Source organism: Rhinolophus ferrumequinum, chromosome 23 (genome assembly GCF_004115265.2).
Source record: "Rhinolophus ferrumequinum isolate MPI-CBG mRhiFer1 chromosome 23, mRhiFer1_v1.p, whole genome shotgun sequence".
Lineage (NCBI taxonomy): Eukaryota > Metazoa > Chordata > Mammalia > Chiroptera > Rhinolophidae > Rhinolophus > Rhinolophus ferrumequinum.
The window spans coordinates 27,102,884-27,124,479 of record NC_046306.1 but is presented as its reverse complement, the minus strand read 5'-3'; the positions used below and the strand labels follow the sequence as shown (position 1 = coordinate 27,124,479).

At 39.9% G+C, this 21,596-nt stretch overlaps 1 protein-coding gene across 7 annotated transcripts in view; it reads right to left on the bottom strand.

Moving 5' to 3' along the window:
* SHLD1 (shieldin complex subunit 1) overlaps positions 1-21,596 on the bottom strand; it is a 61,859-nt gene that overhangs the window by 16,110 nt on the left and 24,153 nt on the right. The window contains exon 3 of one of the 7 annotated variants that reach the window (XM_033095265.1): positions 5,549-5,597. The exons of 4 other annotated variants lie outside the window; for them this stretch is intronic. In XM_033095265.1, coding sequence (XP_032951156.1) covers positions 5,549-5,597 — 49 coding nt within the window. Of the gene's footprint in view, positions 1-5,548; positions 5,598-9,050; positions 9,127-18,498; positions 19,906-21,596 lie in introns of those variants that run through there. 2 more of the 7 variants (XM_033095266.1, XM_033095264.1) reach the window with 2 other exon arrangements.

Here is a 21,596-nt window from a genome sequence, read left to right as displayed (position 1 = left end):
ACATCTCCCCAGGGAAGACCAGCACCAGCGTGTAGGTGGGACTGAAATGACTCAATCTCCAGGGAGCCTGATGGCGGTGGTGGTTTTGGAAGTTGATGGAAACTATAAATCAAGCAAAGACCTTCAAGGGAAAGTTTGGGTGAGTAAATATATTGAAGAAGGAGAAACAGGCTACATTAAAAAAAAAAAAATGGGGAAAGTAGGCAGAAAAGATCTAGGGTTCACCAAATGACTTCTGGCTGAGGCAGAATTGTACTGCTGAGTTAAATTTAAAAAGGTAAGATGAGACCAGGAAATAAAATGAGAATACTTATAGGAGATAATTTTCAATCTCCTTCCCTCTCCCCTTCTTCTCCCATTTATAGTTGGATCTGAAGAAGGGCAAAAATTTGCACCTTCTCTTCTGTAGCAAAAAACTTCAGAGAACATGGAAAACTCAGAGAAACTGGAAAAAAAATCCACAAACAAAATTTAAAATAGCATAATACAATTTATTCAGAAAAGGCCTCTAACCAGCAGAGAAGTGAAAGCTGGGGCTGACTGAATGACAGAAAATTTGGGACATGAAGGGTTTAGGATGCATTTGTGTTGAAAATGTTTCTAACATGGATTGTTAAGAGCTAGAAGTGGGTGAATTGTGGAATTGAATTTCCACTTTTACAAGGATCCTCTGGTAGGATGGCAGAGATAAGTTATATACTTTTGACAAAAGAAAATGGTGGATAAGAGACTATGAAAATTCTCCTTGTTTGCAAACATCTAAAAATGCTGGGTAAAATATTTAAAAAATCTTTTAAAATGCATGACTGAGCTGGAATAAAGTAAAGAAAGTCATTAAAGACCAAAAGTAAAATGAGAGTAGGTGTTCCAAGAGGTAAGTGAATCCCGAGCTGCTTTCTAGACCTAGGACATCAGCCTTAATGGTCACACAGGCTCAGTACATAAAGTCTAGGGTCACAGCAGGATGAGGTTCTTGAAAGGAGATCACTGCATAAAGCGGAGAGCCCTGAAGTTACTATACATGAACTAGATGAACTAGAAAAAAGAAATGCCTTGCAAAGAGTCACAGTGAGAAAACTTGTTTGTCTTGGCTTTGGCTCTGCAGTGAAGAGAAAGAAAAAAAAGAAAGAAAGAAAGAAACGTCTGTGCAGAGATTTAACCATGAGCCAAACCTCACATATGTTTGTGGCCTCAGTTGAGACTACTTTTGTGGTCTAAAAACCTCCAAGCCAGGGGTGGCTGGATGGTTCAGTTGGTTAGAGTGCGAGCTTTCAACAACAAGGTTGCTGGTTCAATTCCCACATGGGATGGTGGGCTGCGCCCCCTGCAAGATTGAAAATAGTGACTGGACTTGGAGCTGAGCTTCACCCTCCACAACTAGATTGAGGGACAATGACTTGGAGCTGATGGGCCCTGGAAAAACACACTGTCCCCCAATATTCCCCAATAAAAAATTCTTAAAAATAAAAAAATAAATAAGAATCATATTTTAATATGGTTCTAGATTGATGTGTCCTCTTATGTTTAGAAAACCCAAATCCTCTTTAGAGAAATGTACTCTTTAATCCAAACCTCAAAAGAAACCCTATAAAGTTCCATTGAACATGAAGTCACAATAAAAACAATGTTCACAAAATACACACTGAAACAACACATCTTTATTGAAGAGTAAACAAAAAGAGCTAGCACCAAAACGAGACTCACAGAAGCATTAAATATTGGAGTTAATGGACACGTATAAAACAAATGTGCTTAATATGTTTAAAAAAATAAAATAGAAAATAGAAAGATTAAGTATGAATAAGAGACTACAAAAAATGAACAGGTAAATTAGAAAAAGAAACAAAAAAACTAGAAAAATGAAAAATTATAATAATAGATGGGTAAAACAGAAGATTAGACAGCACTGGAAAGAGAATTAGAAAACAGAAATTATATTTAAAGATATTGCTCAGAATTTAGCACAGAGAGACAAAGAGATGTAGACAACAAAACAAAACAATTAAGAGATGTAAGAGATGTAAGTCAAAATGAGATGGTCTACATGCATCTAACTGGAATTTCCGAAAGAGTTAATCGAATAGGGGAAAGGCAGTGCACAATGAGTTCATGGGTAAGAACTTCCTAGAACTCATGAAAGCATGAGTTCTCAAATTTAGCAATCACAGTATTTTACAAGGAGGATAAATAAAAAGAACTCTATGGCTAGGCACAAGATATAACTGCAGACTATCAAAGGCAAAAATAAAAATCCTAAAACCACCCCCCCCAAAAAAATACAGATTACCTATAAATGAATGATGATAAAGTTGACTACTCATGTCTCAATAGCAGTAGTGCAAGCAAGTGGGCAATAGAATAATATCTTCAAAGTTCTTAGAGAAAATAACTGCCAACCTAGGGCCACTCAGGAAGTGATAAGGAAATTAAGACATGATAAACGTCATAGTCAGATTGCCCTCATATCCAAAGCTCATTCTTTAAGAATGCTTGAAATGGACAATATTCACCTAGGCTGTCTTATATAGAGATTTTGCCTGAAGGCAGAGGAATGACCTACAAAGAATTTTCATGTTTTCTATCCCTTTGATGACGTGAGTCTTTTTAATTTACTAATATGGTCCAGCTATCCTTGAATCAGTATTCTAATGTTAGACTTTGATCCCAAATCCCATGTGATCATCTTAAAAGTATAGTTCGTGTCCACCCTTCATGTTGCTTCTGAAAGTTTCATTCCATAATAAGTCAATTATGCAAAATCATTCAACATCAAAGATGTTCTAGTTGGTTTTATAAAAAATACAGATGCTGTTAATGTCTTACAGATGACATTTTCTTTCTCTGTAATCAACTATTTTTATTTACTTTTCACATAATTATAAACTTTATCTTCCTAACTCAGCTCATGCCCGCTGTTTAGTAGCTTCAGCATTGCAATACTAATTGTGCAGCCAATGGCCCACAGACCAAGAAATCTGCTCCAAATACTCTTTTTGGAAAAAAGAAAATGATTTTTACTCTTTCATGATATTCACTCTCTTTGAAGAGATCACACAAAAGAAGTATAGTTTAGTTTTCAGAAAGTAGTTAAAACTCTCTTTTGGCAAATAAACTATGCCACCTGAGGAAGATAAATAGAGTCGAAGACTATGACTCACAAAGTTATTACTGGTAACATTTACTACCTTATTGATATTTTGGAATTTTCTGTTATCTCAAGTCCTCCTTAAATTCATCACATTTCACATATAAATGAAACAGTTTTCTTGCAGAAACCTAGAAAGGAATACAAATTTTTAGGGGACTATAAAAAAGTAAAAAAGAGAAAGATGATTGAATTTTACTTGTTATTTCAGATGACTAAATTTTTCTGACTTCTGAGTGGCAAAACCTTAAAAGCATTTGAAACTTTAGCCCTAAAAGGAACCCCAAAAACTCATGCACACTGTAAATCTCTCTGTTTTTTTCTATGTCTTGATTTGGGTAGTGGTTAATCAAGTATATACATATATAAAAATCCACCCAGCTGTAATACATAAAATTTGGGTCCTTTACCATATGAAAATTGTATCTCAATTAAAAAAATATCTACATACACACACACACTTCCTATCTTCAATAAGTTGTGGATGTGGTATAGAAATTAAGTTTAAAAAAAAGATTCCAGATGGTTCTAATGTTCAGTTAAGTTGGTTAACACTACCCTAAGGCAGCTGGAACAAGTCTTGATTAGAATAGACATTCAGAAAATATTTGTTTCAATGAATGGATGAATGACTGAATTAATGAATCAATTAATGAACCAACAACTAATAAATATCTGTGTTATTCATGGTTGTAGGTATACCATTGAGTAAAGCCCAAAAAAGCCCTAAGAATATTTTTTATAAAGCATGCCAGATAATGTTTTAAGCACTTTAAATGCCTATTTTATTAACCCTCACAACAACTCCATGAGGTAAGTTGACTGTTCTTGGTCTTCAGTTGCAGCCAGCATAAATCACTGTGGTTACTTTAAGCAGAAAGAGAGGTATTAAGAAGTATAACATAGTTCACAGCATTGTTGGGAGAGCTGCAGAAACAGACTCTAGGCTGAGTTTTTAGGAAAAACTACTCAAATCGATAAGCAGACTTGCACAACCAAATGGGCTACTGGCTCTATCACAATTAGGAACCTAAAGAATTAGGAAGCTGCTGCTAGAGGTGCTGCTCCAAATTAACAGTTTCTGCTATCGTCTGGAAGCTGCCTGCTCAGAGGACATAAAGAGACATTTTTCTAAAGAGGACATACAGATGGCAAAGATATATGAAAAAATGCTCAACCTCATTAATCATTAGAGAAAAAGAAATAAAAACCACAATGAGATACCACCTCACTCCTGTCAGATGGGCTATCATAATAAATCAATTAAAAAGTGCTGGCGAGGATATAGAGAAAAGGGAACCTTTGTGCACTGTTGGTGGGATTGCAGATTGGTGCAGCCACTATGGAAATCAGTATGGAGGTATCTCAAAAACTGGACCCAGCAATTCCACTCTTAGGTATCTACCCAGAGAAATCCAAAATGCTAATTCAAAAAAATTTATGCACCCCTATGTTTATTGCAGCGCTATTCACAATAGCCAAGAGGAAAGGCCAAAAAGCTTGGGGAACAACCGAAATGCCCATCGGTAGACGACTGGATTAAGAAATTGTGGTACATTTATACAATGAAGTATTACTCGGCCATAAAGAAGAATGAAATCTTACCATTTGCAATGATATGGATGGACCTAGAGAACATTATGCTAAGTGAAATAAGTCAGACGGAGAAAGACAAATACTATATGATCTCACTTATATGTAGAATCTAAAGAATAGCATAAGTGAACAAACTAATCAGAAACAGTCTCAGAGACATAGGGAAAAACTGAGTGTTGCTAGATGGGAGGGGGTGGGGATGAGGGAGAGGTGAGGGGATTAGAAAGCACAAATTGGTAACCCCAAGATTGCCACGGGGATACGAAAGACAGTTTGGGGAATATAATCAGTAATGTTGTAAGATTTTGTAGGGTATCCAATGGACACTTGTCTCATTAGGGAAACCACTTCAGGGATGGTGTAATGCCTGACCACTGCACTGTACACCTGAAGCTAAAGCTGAATAATAATGAATGTCAAAATATATATATATATATAGTCACGGGATGTGCAGTACAGTGTAGGGAATAGAGTCAGTGGAACTGTAACAGCTATATACGATGTCAGAGGGGTAGTAGATTGGGGGGTATCACTTTGTGAGGGGTATAAATGTCTAATTATTACATTGTTTTGTACACCTGAAACTAATTAAAAAAAAAACAAAACACCACACACACAAAAAAGAAGCTGCCTGTTGAATCAGGAAGGTATCTATCACTATAGTTGCTAGTTCCAAAATCATGCTGCCTCTGCCATTATCCACACCAGCTAAAAATGAGCATACCATGCCCCATTTCTCTTCCAACAGAATCTGGGTCTGAATTCAAAGGTTTATGGGCGTGCATTTGATTAGCAGATCATACTTACATCCAGAACACTAGCTGCAAGAGATTCTGGAAATGGAAACTTCCACCCTCTGTAAGATAAGAAATAATGGTAGCAGGAGGTTGGAATAGGCATCGGGTGGGCTAATTGACAGACTGACAGATAATGAAACTGAGGCACAGAGATTAAGAAACTTGGTCAAAGACATACAGCTAGTAAGTGGCAGGGCCAGGATTCAAACTCAGGAAGAACGATCCAAAGACTCATAAGGCATATTAGAGAAAAATAATAATACGGTATACAGGCAAGCTCATGGGTGAGCGGTCTGCAGTCCCGACATAGAAATTTCTGTGCTCACAAAGAGCAGCTTACTGTACTCATTAACCCTGACTCATTAACCCTAACTACGAGAATTAAGTCTCATAGTGCCTCATCTTCAAAATTCAAAAATATATCATGAATTTACTTGACCATTTTATTTTTGGTTTAGAAAGTGTTCTCAAGTGTTTTGGGTGGTAGAAGGATTGAAAAAGATTCTATGATTAAATAGTCACTGAAGACATCCTTACCCAGACTTTGATAACCACCGTTCAGCTTCAGCTTCTCATGTTACTGCCATGGTACAAATTTAAAAAAATATTTAAAGGTATCCTCAAGTTATTTTAGGACTTTCTAATGGAATATCTTCCTGATTCCACTTTCATCAAAAAGTTTGGGAAACTGTGTTGGATGCAATAGAATGATGATTATTTAACCTCTGCTTGGAAAGCCGACCATTATATAACTCTTATGGACTGGAAACCTTGAAACTAAAGCTTGTATGTATCCTCTGTTATTTGAAACTGTATTTCCACACATTCTTAGTATAATTTGGACTGTCAGTTGGTCTGTCTATCTACCATCTATCTATCTATCTGTCTGTCTGTCTGTCTGTCTGTCTATCTACCTATCATCTCCATCCATCCATCAATCTACCCGTCTCTCTATAAGAATGACCCAGATAGCAAAATAAAAACATTAACTATATCCAAAGTAAATAGATCAATAAGTACAGACTAAGGTTGGAATGAGTGAGGAGGATCAGTTCCAAATCATAGGATAGAAATGTTGAAAATCCCCCACAGAGGAGAATGTGTCAGCTATTTTTCAAAGACTTTAATTTTGAACAGAGATCCTTCTGGGGGAAGGGGAAAGAGAAAATGTTTCACTTGACATGACAAGTTATGAATTGTAAATCTGCCAGTTTGGGAAGGATAAATATTTGCTGAAGATTAAGTAAACGGCAAAGGTACATCATTAAACATAAAGTAATTAAAAAACTCAATTTAGTATCACGTGCATCTGCTCCATTTTTAACGAGCATACAGTCTGAACAACCATTAGCCATCATCCAATCTATCTCCATGGTGTAGAAGGAAATGATAAATGTCTTCAGCATGACTTCCGACCAAGTGAGTCTGACTTAATTACTCCATGTGCAAGTGAAAATGGATTTGGTTAAAGAAATGAGCTTGTCAGCCAAGGACATCAGTCACACGCTGAACTAAATTTCATATTAATCAAATGTACATCAGACTTTATCAGTGACATGGGCACAGAAGAAGGGCTGCTTAAAACTTATATATTAATTCCCAACTTTTGTTTATCAAAGTGATATATGCTCATAGCTTTTAAAAGTCATCAGATGAGACTAAAAGGCTCACAATGAATAATGATTCCCTGCCTCTTCCATCCTCCTTCCCATTCCTGAGTCTACATGTCAATTTGCTGTTCCTTCTGATTTTAAAAATCTTGTATGTCTAATTAATATAACCACATGTGATAATTCATTAGTTTGAGACATTACATGTTGATATCCTTAGGCCTTAGGCACACACACGTACAGAGGCTTACCTTCCCCCATTCTCTAAATACAGTGATGTCGATTTTTTTATTAAATAAATAGTCAGTGTTTATATTGTTATAATTATATAAAGTTGATCACGGCTAAATGTACGAAGAATATGTTCCCTTTATTGTATGATATTACTGTTTTTGTGGTTAGTAGTTATGTCTGCTTGCTTTGCTTTGTAACTATCTTTAACTGTACCCACGCCCTCCAAGAGCCTCTCAGTATAGTTTTCCACATCTCAAAATGACCGGATAATCTCCATTCCCCAGCCCTCCTGGTCACTTCCATCTGAGAGCCCTCCACACTCTTGCTGCCGTCAACCTGGTTGCTCTCCAGGCCTGCTCCACAGCTGGTGACCTGGGTCTGCCCTCTGTTGCTCTCCTAAATTCCTTGTATTATTTCTGTGATTATTTCCTCTACCCCATTTGCTGCTTTGTTTTTTTGTAGATTTCATCTGCTACATCATTATCTCTATTTCTTTCAAGTTCTTTCATTTGTATTAGTCCTGGTCTCTGTATTTTGTGATATAGGATTTTCACAAATAGCTGGTGATCATCAGTTCATAATTTAAAGGTGAGGCATTAAAGAGCTAATTGGAAACTCTTGCCGTGGGTAGGGCTTATAGACTGGTGGACTTCATATAGAGTGACTGATATTCATTCAGTTTTTCCAGAGATGGCTCCTCTCATCTCTGAACTGGCCAGAGAGTGATGGATGAAGATGCTGTTTTAGACAGGAAGGTATAGAAAGTCCTCTTTGAGGAGACAGCATTTAACTGGAGCCCTAAATGCAGTGAGGAGGGAAGAAATGCAAATATCTGAGGCAGCCAGGTTCCAGACAAAGGAAAATGGCAAATGCAGAGTTCCTGAGTGTCTGACAGTTGAGCCACATGGTACAGTGACCACCAAACCATGACGGTATCTTAAAACTGAAAAACAATGCAGACAACTCCATAGATTATAATCAAATTTATTGTAGGATAAATACTTACAAAGGGTAGGACTGGAGCAGACAGGCACTCCAAGAGTCTAAGTCTGAGCAGTTAATCTCTGCCGTTTGGCAGGCGTTACAGTAAATGTTTTATAGTATAACTAAAGTACTAAGTGATTGACAAGACAGAGACAAAGGGTGCAGTACGTTCCAGGAACCATACACCCTGGTGGTCTTATGATGGATAATTGCTTACAACTGACACCAACACTTGGTTTGATATTTATCTTGGTTGCTGTGTCACTCTGGCCATTACTGACAGGAATCTCTATGGTTACATGGTGTAGCTTACCCATCAAAGGTAATCATTAACTGTACGGCTTTGGTATGCTTGCTGGGAATAGTTAGATTAGTCAGAGTTCATAGCATGAAAACTTAAACAGAAAAGAAATCAAGGGGGTACAAAGTTGGAGTCAGTCTTATTTACATCAACATCAGTACACTGAGATGGGAACAGATCTAGTGAGTGAGGACCAGCTAGCAGACCACTGTGGCTGCAGCAGAGTAAGCAAGAAGGAGACAGAGGAACAATGTAATTTACAGTTTATGGAAACAATTCTCACATAGACACTCAAAAGCCAAATACTAAAATATTTAGACATAGTTTATAAAAATGAATCTGAATCATTTCTACAGTACCTGACAGTGACAAAACAAAAATCACTTGACTTGCCTTTGGTTAATCAGGCAGGCTGACAGTTACGTGAAATTATGTATCCCTGTTCAACCTCATGAAGACCTGAAAAATAAAAAATCTGTACCTCATAAACATGTAGTCTAGAGACTCTCTGAATAAGATATAGATCTGTACACCTGAAAGTAATAAAAAAGATATAGATTTGTACGCACTTCTGAGCTAAATTAAAAAAAAAAAGCAGCTCATGTTATTGAGAAAAATCAAAAGCTTTTAAAAAAAACCTAGTTGCCAAGGCAACAAGAAAAAATCATACAGAAAATAGTTTCTGTCTACAGCACTATCACCTACAGAAGTTGTATTTAACCTTTATTCAGTCACTTCTGAAGATGGGGCAAGAATTGAGAGTCCACAGCACAGGGGCTTTGTCAGAGCTGGGCCGTGGGGCAACTCGCTAGGAAAGAACCCTTTAAGAGAGTGAAAAAAACCCTCTGACTCACGGGCTAAGGCATCAGAACCTTTTTTTTTTTTTCAACTTGGTTTTATTCTGCACCTTTCCCCGTATGACAGTTTTACAGACAACTTACATTTACGAGTTAGACACCAAGTGGTTACTACTACGAGATTAGAAGGTCAAATAACTTGCTGGAGGGTTTCCAAATCCTTCTCCTTAAATTTCTGTAATTTCAAAGAGTGATTCGGAGCTGACTTTAAACACCATCTGTGCTCCTCCACCAGCCACGCTGCCAAAAGGCATGTCATTTGCACACTGCCAAACCCGTTCTTGACTCTCCCCTTGCTGGCTTTCTCCACCTGGAGACTCCACTGCTCCTTGGGGACCCTGTGCCCATTTTCCTCCTTGGTGAGACCTCCTCAGTTTGCCAGGGAGAGCTGGCTGGCTGTCCCCTACCCCAGGCCTGCAGCCCTCATATTCGGTGTACGGTATTCAGCAGCATTTCCATCCTACTGAAAGTTGGTGTGTGGCTGTTTTCTTCTCTGACTGACTTCCTAGAGGCAGGGGCGCTGTCATCTATAGTGGGACACCAGTGCCTGGTACAATGCCGAGGTAACTGGTTTTAGTGAATGAGACACGATGAACTAATGTACTGCTCTAGCTTTTAATGCTAAAGGACAATCCCAAGTCACCATCAACACAACTGATGGGAAGAATCTGGAAAACTGGTGGTGGGTTGAGGGAGGCAACTCTGTGTGGTCCTATCTCAGGCCCTAGATGCCTGTGTGATGACTAAACTGCCCTCATTTTCCAAACTGTGTCCTGTAGATGGTAGCAGGTGTTCCATGAAATATAGCAACATGGTTAAGCAGAGGCCTAGAGATAATGTAAATGTCACATGGCCCCAACCACAGCAGAGCTGAACAAACAAAACAATGCACCCATTAAGGTATTTTAAAGGTCAAGAGAAAGTCTGTAAGTGTTACATGGGTGATTTTCCTTCTTACCAATGAATAATCTCATTTAAATGAATATCATTTAAATACTTCAGAAGTCTGAAGAGAAACTAGGGACAAGGCTCAAAGTCATCCTGAAGAAAAAAACTGAAAAACACCAGGAAAGAGGCATAGGAGTCTATTGTAGGACTATTTTAGGAGGAAAAGCAAGAGTACAAACACTGTGGTATGTGTACCAGGAAGTACAACAAATCTGCGGCTCCAGGTCATGACGAGGAAGACAGACACATCAGCCACACAGCAATGGCGTAGGGAAGGTTTCAGAAACACAAAGAACAGCACAGACTTGGATAACCGCCCAGAAATCTCTGCCTGGAGAAGCAAATCTTCAGTTAAAATTCTCAGGCAGAGAACTAGAAATAAAGGGATTTTTAAGGTTTAAAAGATGTTAATGTCTCCAAAAGATCTCATTCTGCTTTCAGGATGAGGTTCAGGAAAATAATATTAGTAAACAGAGTACTCCTATCCTGGAAGAACTCTTGGTTCTATCCTGGAAGTATGATGTATACACCAGCAAAACTAATTGAAAAAAATGTAAGCAGTGAATTAGAGAAGCTTGAGTTACATATCATGTTAAACTATTCGATAGCAAGGCATGAAAGCCCAGCTCATTTTCTAAGTTAACACCTTCACATACGGATAGTAAGGAAAACCCAGGCAGTAACACATATGGTTTCTATTCTCCACAAGAATCCTTTACAAATATGGATTAGTTTCTCTCCTAGACTCACTCTCATTAATCTTAACAAATAAAAAAAAAAAAAGGGACAGGGGAGAGGAGGACGGGGGCGTGAAAGCAATGGCATTACAGGAAAAGAAAAAATAGCAAAATAGTAAGAGTTTCTCTCTGAGTGGAAGGATTATGGGTGTTTCTCTTTTCCTTCTTTGTGCCTTTTCTTATTTCCCAATCTTCTACAATAAACCCACAAGAAAAATTTTAAAGTGAGGTGGAGAGAGAGAGAGAGAAAGAGAGAGAGACAGAGAGAGAGAGATATCAAAGGACTAGAGAAATCAAACAGAAACAATTTAAAGGAAGCAACACAACTATTGCCACTTCAAAGCAAATGCTTGTTCTGCCTCAGGCAGAGCATCTGTTCATTTCCTGTTTCTTCAAGGGCAATAGTCATTTGTCAAATATTTATTAAATGTCCACCAAATGCCTGACCCTGGATGGAGAAATGAAAGGTGGGGCTGTTGACCTTGATAACCTTGCAGTCAAGGAAGAACCAAAAGAATAAAACCCCTAGAGCATTATTAATTGCTAACCCACGTTCTTCTGACAATGGCTGTAAACAGAGCTTACAGACAGAGAACAGAGATCAGAGGTGCCAGAAGACGTTCACTGAACCGGGAAACGACAGCTGACCCCTAAGGGAAATGGAGATTTGGATGAGCTCCCAGGGTTCTTCACAAAACCATCACAGCTAAGTTGAGGTGTCTCTGTGGTTTCTTTTGGTAGATAACAGGATCTGCTTAAAGACAATGCAGTACCCGGGTGCCCTTTAACCTTTCATCAAAGTGTCACTGTTAACATCTTCCTTTTCTAATGAGTCTCACTGGAAAATTATTGCAATGCCCGGTTTTTAAATGGATATATTTTAAACTTTTTATTAAATTGTAATATACACATATGAAAGCCGCTAAATCATATCTCTGTCAATTTTCACAAAATGGAACATATTCAGTATCACCAGCACCCAGATCAAGAAACAAAACAGCACCAGAACTCCAGGAGCCCTTCTCGTGTCCTCTTCCAGTTATTACCCTTCCAAGGGTTACTGTCATTTTGACTTCTAACACTTAGATTGCTTTGCCATTTTTGTACTGAATACAAATGGAATTATACAGTAGGTACTCTTTGGTGTCTGGCTTCCTTGACTCATCCATTTTGTTATGTAGAGGAGTAGGTTGTTCATTTTCAATGATGTATGTAGAATTCCACTGTATGAATAGACAAATCAACCATTTATTTATCCATTCTCCTGCTAATGGGCATTTGGGCAGTTTCTAGTTATGGCTGTTACAATTAGTGATTGCTATGACTATCTCAGTGCATGTTTTTCCATGAAAATATGGATGCATTTCTCCTAGGTACGTACCTGGGAGTGGAACTGCTGGGTTGCAGGGTATACAAATGTTCAGCTTTTAGAGATACTACAAATAGGTATAATAGCTTATCTGAGAATTAGGATCCATTTCTGCTTTTGCCTGTTCCTAGCTGTAATGGTGGCATCCTGTATCACACCTGGCTCAAATCTGATCTTCTGTCACCAAGATTGAGAGCCCCCAAACCATTCTATCTACCTTAAAAATATTATCTTCTTAGGTATTGTCTATGCTTGGTGGCGTTTTTTTCCCCTAAAGAAGAGGCTATTGACCAGAAGGGCAGAAGAAATTATACTGTAGTTAAAGGCCAATTATATTATAAAAAACAAGCTGTCTAGTATAACACACTTATAATTACAATTATCTTCAAAATACATCAAATTATCCATATAAACCCAACCACTCACTGGTAAATTAATGAAAAATATGACAATGTCGAGCTTCTAATTGCCTCTATTGCGAAACCCCCAAACTTAAACTTTGGTTATCAGGCAGAAAAGAGGCAATTAGTTTGCAACAGATGCATCAGTAAAAACCTATTACAATTTCGGCCCAGAGTTAATATGCCCCATGTTTATGAAGTCCATCTGTCTAATTTTTTTCATGTTTTCACTTTAGACAATCCTACTCAATCCTTCCAAACTAATTGCTTTTTATCATTTTATTGTTCTTGTTAGGTATTTTTTTTTGGGGGGGGAATGGGGAGTCAGGATCTTTTTCTGATAACTTCAGTATATTAGCTTCATAGGACCCCTGTTATCTCAAGCCCCAACTTTAATTTCCTTTCCAGAACATTTTTTTCCAGAATATTAAACCTCAGAAAAAATGGCAGATGAAAAGATGACTGAGCAATGATAGGACTTAAATAAATTAAGGTTTCCAGGCTGTGTTGCTACTTCCTGTTTCCAAAAAGGAGAATCTTTTTCGAGGATATTAAACATCCTTTGTGACCTTTAAAAAGAACCCCTGAAGTCATTCATTCATAATAAAATCTGGTTAGACTATCATAATAGTGAATAATATAAAATGATGCCAATTTTCAATTATAAGACTTCATACTGCCTATTACACATTTTCAAAATTACGGAATAGGTTTGAAATGGTCCAAATAACAATCAAATATATTTTGCTTGGCAGCATCAGATGAAGAAGCTACAAATAAACACAACTGGGGCCCAGAAGTGGGAAATAGAATAATTTCAGAAAAATAATTACCCAAATATTATATTCCCTATGGAGACTGAAGGAAAGGGGAATTTGGTCTTGGTACAAGACCTGCTCCCTTACAAGTAGAAAGGGGGGCTGCTCTGATGATGGAAGCGTGGGGTTGTAAAGAAATGACCCCTTCAAGCAGTAAGGAACGACTTGAGGGGCACAGGAAAGAACATCATGGGCCCTTCCATCGCACCTAGAATTCCCACTCTGCTGGCCTCCTGAGGTTATGACGTATCATGTACTATTGTGCGCGATATATTTATTCATTCAAGAAATATTTCTGAAGGATCTGTTATGTGCCATGCACTGTTCCAAGGTCTGGAGACTCTGTGATGGACATCACTGATACACTCCCTGTTCTCATGGAGCTAAAGTTTAGAAGAGAAAGTAAAACAAGCAATAAATAACTGCATAGATAAATTCTAATAAGTGACACACAGGGTGCTCCCAGAGAATACGATAGCAAGTAAATCTGGATATGGGGAGGAGGAGCGTCAGGGAGTGACTTGGTTATGTACAACATGCAATATAGTTAATCAGTGTTACGTAAATATGCTGAATCCATTATTCATAACTAACAGCATCTTTAGCCGGGTAAGTGATATTTATTGCACCTTTTCATTAGTCATTTGAATACAACACATTTTTTTGGGGGGGGGCACTTGTTTTTATTTCAACCACAAAGGAATGCAGAGATGGATATAGTGTCGTCTGTCCTCAGAGTGGATGGTCTGGCCTACAGAGGAAGTGGTCCCATGAATAACCCTCCAGACCACAAATACGAAATGCAGCCTAACGAAGTACACGCACAGTCAGCTGCAAGGGAACCTAACTGCAGGCAGGGAAGACTGCAGAGAACAGGGTTTTGGGGCTGGATTGTATGAATATTAGCACTTCTCTCGGCTGAAAAGGAGGGAAAGGAACTCCTAGGAAAGGGAGTGGGCATGAAAAGTTGAAAAGAGGTCATGAAGTGTTTGATGAGCAGCCTGTACACTGGCTGAATGGCTGGGGAGGAGACCAGAGCAGTGGGTATGGGGGCAGAGACAGAGGGGGCCTGTGGGTGGAGAGATGGCTGTGGACCACACTACAAGGGGTGATGACTCAAGGCTGCATGGGGACTGCAGAGCAGGTACCACGGGGCACTGTGCAGACATTTTCCACCTACTCCTTGGGCTAGATCCACGGGGCTCCACCCTGCTCTGCACTGGGAGGCTGACTACATGGACTGCATGGGTGGGCACCCTAGCCCTCTGTCTTGGAGTTGGGAACCATGGAAACCCTGGCAGGAGATGCAAGGAGGGAGAAAGGTGAGGTTGGACTATTTACTTCTCTGGCTCCCTTCCTGGGTGGTTGCCATTAGCGGGCTGCATCCTTCCACAAGCTCATAGCTCCAATCGGGCAGCCCACTCAGCACAGCTGCTGTGAGCACATGCTCTCAGGGTTTCTATGCCCCGGTACTGTGCTTCCCCTTGTGGTTTCCTCACAGCTGCTCACACCCTTGTACATAATCTCTTTATTAAGCTTTCCACAAATTGCCTGGTTGGACGGTGTCATCTGTTCCCCACCAGGACCTGAACTAATCCAGTCAAGCAGCAAGGAAATCAGGGGGGCTGTGAATGCATCAGAGGCAAATGCAGAGGGGGAGATACCTATGGGAAAAGGAGAGAACTGGGGGCCGGAAGGTCGTGATGATGGTGAAGAGTAGGGTGGTGGGGAACGTGGAATGACAGACCAGCACAGACCACAGCACTTATGTGAAACCTACCATGTGCTAGGCACTATTCCACAGGCTTTAACATAACTCATTTCACTCTTACACTTTCCTTATGAGACATTCTATTTAATAGGTGAGGAAACTGAGGCACAGGGAGATCAAGTGATTTGCCCAAGGTCCCAAGCTACCGTAGTAAGTGGTAAAGCTCGGATTCAAATTCAAGGAAGCCCAGTGCCAGAGTTATATACTCAACCTCTGTGCTGGACTGACCCCTCTGGCAGGGGCAGAGAAGGGGCCTTCAGAATTCAAGATCTTGTCGGCGGCAAGGCACTGATAATGAGAACTCTTGGGAAAACCATTTGTATAGATTGCTGACTGAAGGCTACTTGAAGAAAATCTTGTTACCTTATACAAACTCTGCCTCACTGACAATATACAATTTTGTACAGGTATCAGAATGGCAGAAATCCTCAAAAAAAAAAAAAAAAGAAAGAAAGAAAGAAAGAAAAGAAAAAGAAAGAAAGAAAGAAAAAAGTAAAGAAAGAAAGAAATGATCATGTCCAAATAAATAAGTTGGTTCTGCTATAAAACCATCATTATGTTCCTAAGAAATGTCACATCATCAAAAGAAATCATATAGTTATTTCAATATGGGAAAAAGAGGATTGTGGTTACAGAGAATTGATAAAACTTGATAATTTTTCCTGTAGGACCTTAGACCATAGTTTAATTCTATTTTGTTACCATATAAAAATAATAAATGGCAGCACAGAAAAATAACCTGCAGCCAAGTTCATATCCAGTGATGGTAAAGAAAAGCCCCTGACGCCAGCTGGCCTCCATAGCAGCCGCTTCCTTCCTCCAGGCCCAGGGCTCCTTCCAATGGTGCTCACATCACAACCCCCAGTGGTCCAGAAAATGCAAACTGTGCTTCCCACATAGTCAGATGCATAACAACCAGTTCTCAGAATGAAAATGTATACTGTCAGGGAAACATTGATCAATAACCTTTGTTTAAGGTCTCTTGCAGCAGAGAAGATCGCGAAAACAACAGTGCTCTGAAAAATGAGGAGTGCTAGAGACATGGAACAAACAGCACAGCGCCTCCCGTTAGTTATTTTCAATGGCATCTCCCCCATCTTAACTCGGGCTGTCTCCCTTTGGCCAGGAAAGCCCTGCCAACGTGTTCCTATTAATGTCGGAAATAACTTCCACAGCAATCACTTTCTTTCCTTAAGGAGAAAGAGAGGAAGGGAAAATGCTCCCTCGTCAGACGCATGTATTTTTCATTGGCGCTGTGGGTTGCCAAGCGGGTCAGTCCAGCCGAGGTTATAATGAGGAATCCAATAAGGACCTCTTAGAAACCTGGGCTGGGGGTTGCAGCCACACGGTGGGCGTTGGATACTAGCTACCGGCGGTACTGACTGGCCTCTGCCTTTCTGTTCGTAGCCTCATGCTGGGTCCCTGGACAGTTAAAGATGGGATTATAGCACATGGCTTGTTTCTGCAGTTGTTCACTCGACATCAAAGACAGGTTGCTACGATTATATAATAGCACATTCTGCGTTTCCTGACAAGAAGGGATGGCCGTTGGATGACACTTACTAATCAGTGATGTCCCATACATTCATATTAACAGGAGCCAAGAAAAGCTGACACTATTGTGAATATTGTGACACTATTGTGAAATCCTTTCAGGTTCAAACTGCTAATTTGTTTTAGAAGAGTACAGCCTCTCTTTGGATATGCCACAGGAGAGAGTCCATAAAGTACTTTGGAAGGGACATGGTTTAGCTAAGTGTATTGACAATCTTTAAAACTTTGTATTTTCCTAGTGCCTCAACCTCCCCACAAACAGGCTATGAGCACCACTTCTAAGGAGAGAAAACAGTTGAGAGAATCTGATTTAGCAGCCAGGAAGGGGCAAAAAAGGGCAAATTTCTCAGGACTCAAGAGCAGGCAGAGAAAAACCACTAATCTTTTAACAATGCTTGAAAAACTAAAAATATTTGACCTGTTCACTCTCAATTTTCCTGGTGTAGTCTTCCTACTCAGTGAGAAAAATACTAATGTCCCAACAGGGAAAATAGGCTAAGGACATTTCCAAAGAATTCATAGGTAAAGAAACGGGAATGGCCAATACATAGGAAAAAAACACATTGCATTTCATCCAGAAAGGCAGAAAGCAGCATGGTGGTTGCCACGGGCTACGGGACGAGGGGAGTGGGGACTAAGTGTTTAAGGGGCACAGAGTTTCAGTTTGGGAAGATGAAAAAGTGCTGGAGATGGATAGTGAGTGACGGCTACATAACAATGTGAATGTACTTAATGCCACTAAACTGCATACTTTAAATGGGTTAAAATGATAAACTTTATGTGTGTTTTACCAAAAATAAATTATGTTTCATTGGCAAAGGAGTGCAAGTTAACACAATGAGCTGATACTAGGAACCCATGCTGCATCCTCCGTGAGGACACACAATGGGCATCAATACCTGTGGAATGAATAAATGTTACCAGTCTCGGGATCCACTTTGAAGAAAGTCAACTGCCATGTGTTGAGGACAGTCAGCAATCGTGTGGAAAGAGAGTCCCTTGTGGAGAAGAACTGAAGACTCCAGCTAAGAATCAACGAGTGAATCTCCGTGGCAGCAGATCTGCTAGCTCTAGTCAAGGCTTCAACTTGATGGCAACCTCCTGAGATTCTGAGCAAGAACCTCCAGCTAGGCCACTCCCAGATTTCTGACCCCCCAAAACTGTAAGACAATGAATCCTTGTTTTAAGTCACTGAGTTTTGGGTAATTGATGGTTATTTCCAACAGACATTTAAACTCCCTATCCCTCAGTATCCAGCATGCTGTAACAAAGTTTTTGCCAAACCATATTTTAAAGGTTAAAAAAATGTTGGTTATAGACTGCCACATAATGTTAAAGCCTCTTATTTAATATAGTTATAATTGATGGATCTATAATCTTTTATTTTTTCAGTCGATTAAACTCAGATAGTAAAAGGTTTTTTCAAAAGGACTATAAATTGCTGTCATAACATTCAATACCCAAGCAAATTGTATATTTCAAAGAAGAATTGGGAAACCCTTTATTTTATGGGGCTTCAGGGGAGCTGCCTTCCCAGCAGGTGCTCGCTGCACGATCTGCTGAAATCCTCCGTGTAGCTTGAAGCCAGTTCCAAAACTAGGTCAACTCATCAGGCTCTGAGGTAGGGCCTGGCTGGCTTTGTCATCTCTGACCTCTTTCTCCAGAGCACTGTAAATCAAAGGCCCAAGCTAAAGCTTAGATATCAAACCTGGAGATGAAAAGAAGACGAGACCAAAGGAGACACAAATAAAACCTTTCTTTCGTGAGACAGTATGGCAGCGGGCTAAGCTATCATCTAATATATCAGCCTGAAGTAACATTTTCCCTTCTTGATTTTATGAACTTTACCTGGCCTTTCACAACTATTCTTTTTCAAAACTTCCCCATGACAATCAACCTGAGTTTGCCTGGTAAAAATATCACTGTGGGAGAATGTCTTGTAATCTGAACATTTCAGAGGCCAGTTTCTTGGGTTTTCTATCACTGGATGGTAAATTCCAAGAGGGCAGAGATTGCATCTAGCTCATAGTTCACCCCAGGAGCTAGCACAGTGCCTGGTACATAGTAGGTACTCCCTGAATATTTGATGAACAAATGCATGGAATTTACTTTCCATCCCTGAAGGTCTATCAATTAATCAAAGGGTATCTGTTGAGTGTGTGTGGGTATAACATGGTGCAAGGAGCTGTAAGAGCCATGAAACTTAACATGGCATGTAGGTAGGTGAAGCACTTAAAAAGACTATCAAGTCCTCATCGTGTATCCATCGGAATCCAGTAGTTCTTCAGGCAGACACAAAGGTGTGAGTGTCTTAGCAAGTTACATGATGTTTTAAATATTCTATGTAGTTTCTACGGTGTCTGAAATCAATAAGCCTGCATTGAGTACTTACTATATATGAAGAAGGCAAAGCTGTTATAAAGGTGAGCATTACCATTAATAAGCAAATCTTGGGATTGGAAATAACAGAGAAGGGTAAGGGGTATAGATGATTTTTTTCCTTCTAATCTTCTGTATTTTCAAATTCTCCTTCAGTGAGTATGTATTGGTTTTAAAGTCAGAAAAAAAAAATAAATGGTACTCCTGAAGGGGTGGAATGAGGTGGGAAAAACATTAGGCAAGTCAACAAAAATGAGTCAGGAAGAGGTAACCCCTGATGGGAAACCATAATGAAAGAGCACAAGCTTTGGAGTCTGCAGATCTGGGTCAAATCTCAGCACTGCTGCATATTAGCTGTGTCTCTGGGCAGATGACTTTGCCTCTCTGAGCTTCAGTTTCCTGATCTGTAAAATAAGGATAATAGTGTGTTCTTTGATAGAGAATGAAGTTAAACGAGGTAACATACTGAAGGCTCTCAGCGCAGCGGTAAGGGTGGAGTAAATGGTGGCTATTATTTCAGTGTCATTATGGGTGACAGAGAGTGATGCCCAGTGCGACTCCTGGGGTTATTATAGTTGCCCCAAATTTCTCTCCTAATATACAGCTGCAGAGCTTTCCCCTACCCCATTCTTCTATCACTTTTGTTGCTGTCTTCTTTTTGGCTCCGTCGCTTTTGTCTCTGCCATTTGATAACCAGTAACATCCCCTGGTGTGCTTAGGTCTGCAGGTGGGATCTAGTTTAATGAGGCAAGAGCTAGATCATGTGATCCATGGTTCCTGCCATCCTACCAACTCAGTATGTGATTTCAGGCTTCTTACTCACTCTCGGCAACTCTGTGTCATCTAACCGATAAAATGGGGACAGGATCCCTGCCTTTACTTACTACAGAGAAATAGTGGGAGAAAAACATCTAAATAAACAAGTCTCTGGCAATGACAAGGTAAGTGGAACCAGACTCACCCTTCTGCTGTAAACAACTAGAAAACCAGACAAAATGTATGAAACAACTTTTTCAGACACTAGACACAGGTAGTATAGGACTTTGATCCCTGGGAGAAGGGAAACAAGCAAGATGTCTATGACTGCCAGCCCAGCTTTCTGCCTGGAGGTACTTTCTCGTCCACAGTGCAAGCAGGGGGGATCCAAGCCGAGGACAGCAGTCTCCTCACCAAGGAGACAGAGATTGGAGTTTGAGGTGCCTGGAATTTGTGAGGCAGAGGCCTGGAGAGGAGGGAGCTTCACAGAGAAAGAGCTCCAGGAATTGGCATGGGGCGGGGCGGGGGGGGGAACAGTTCTGTGCATTGTAGGATGCTTAGTGGTGTCCCTGGCCTCTGCCTCCTAGATGCCAATAGCATATCCACTGTTGTGACAACGAACAATGTCTCCAAACATTGCCAAATGTCCCCTGGGGGGCAAAATCACCCCTGGTTGAGAACCACTGGTGTAGAGTCAATACTTGAGTTCACCTACACAAATGAGGGAGGACAGAGGCAATTGTTGTAAGACACACGATAACAGTAAAAAGAAAAGTTGTCCTGGGCTGGAGCAGGCGCTGCCGAGGGCCAACTGCACTGGCTCATTCTTGGTGGCAGAGTGACAGTCCCCTCAGGACGGTGTAAGCTGGGCTGTGGCACTGGGGCCCACCTCATGCAATCAGACAGCTTTCCCTACATGGACACTGCTAATCACCTGACCATACGGATGTGCCCATAAAGGGAAACAAAGATTTAACCGTGTACTCAGAGCAAACGAATCTAATTCTAAGGATCCACGAGGAGAGCCATATCTGTTCATGGCCTCGAGATTTACTCTAAACAGTAATTATTCATTTCATGGAATTAAATTGGGTTGTCTACTTTGTGCAAACATGTACTTTCAGATCCTTTTCACTATTCAGTCATACATCTAGTTCTTTCGTGATTTTTAAAAATCTGTCATTTTAGCCACTAATGAACACAATTTTAGAAAGAAAAATCCACCCCCAACATTTCTCACCTCCTCTTAATGAGAAATTATTATTTTTAGTTCCACCTCTGGAAGTACATTCTAATGATGTCCGTGCCACAGTTCTGTATCTGTCACTATGGCAACTCA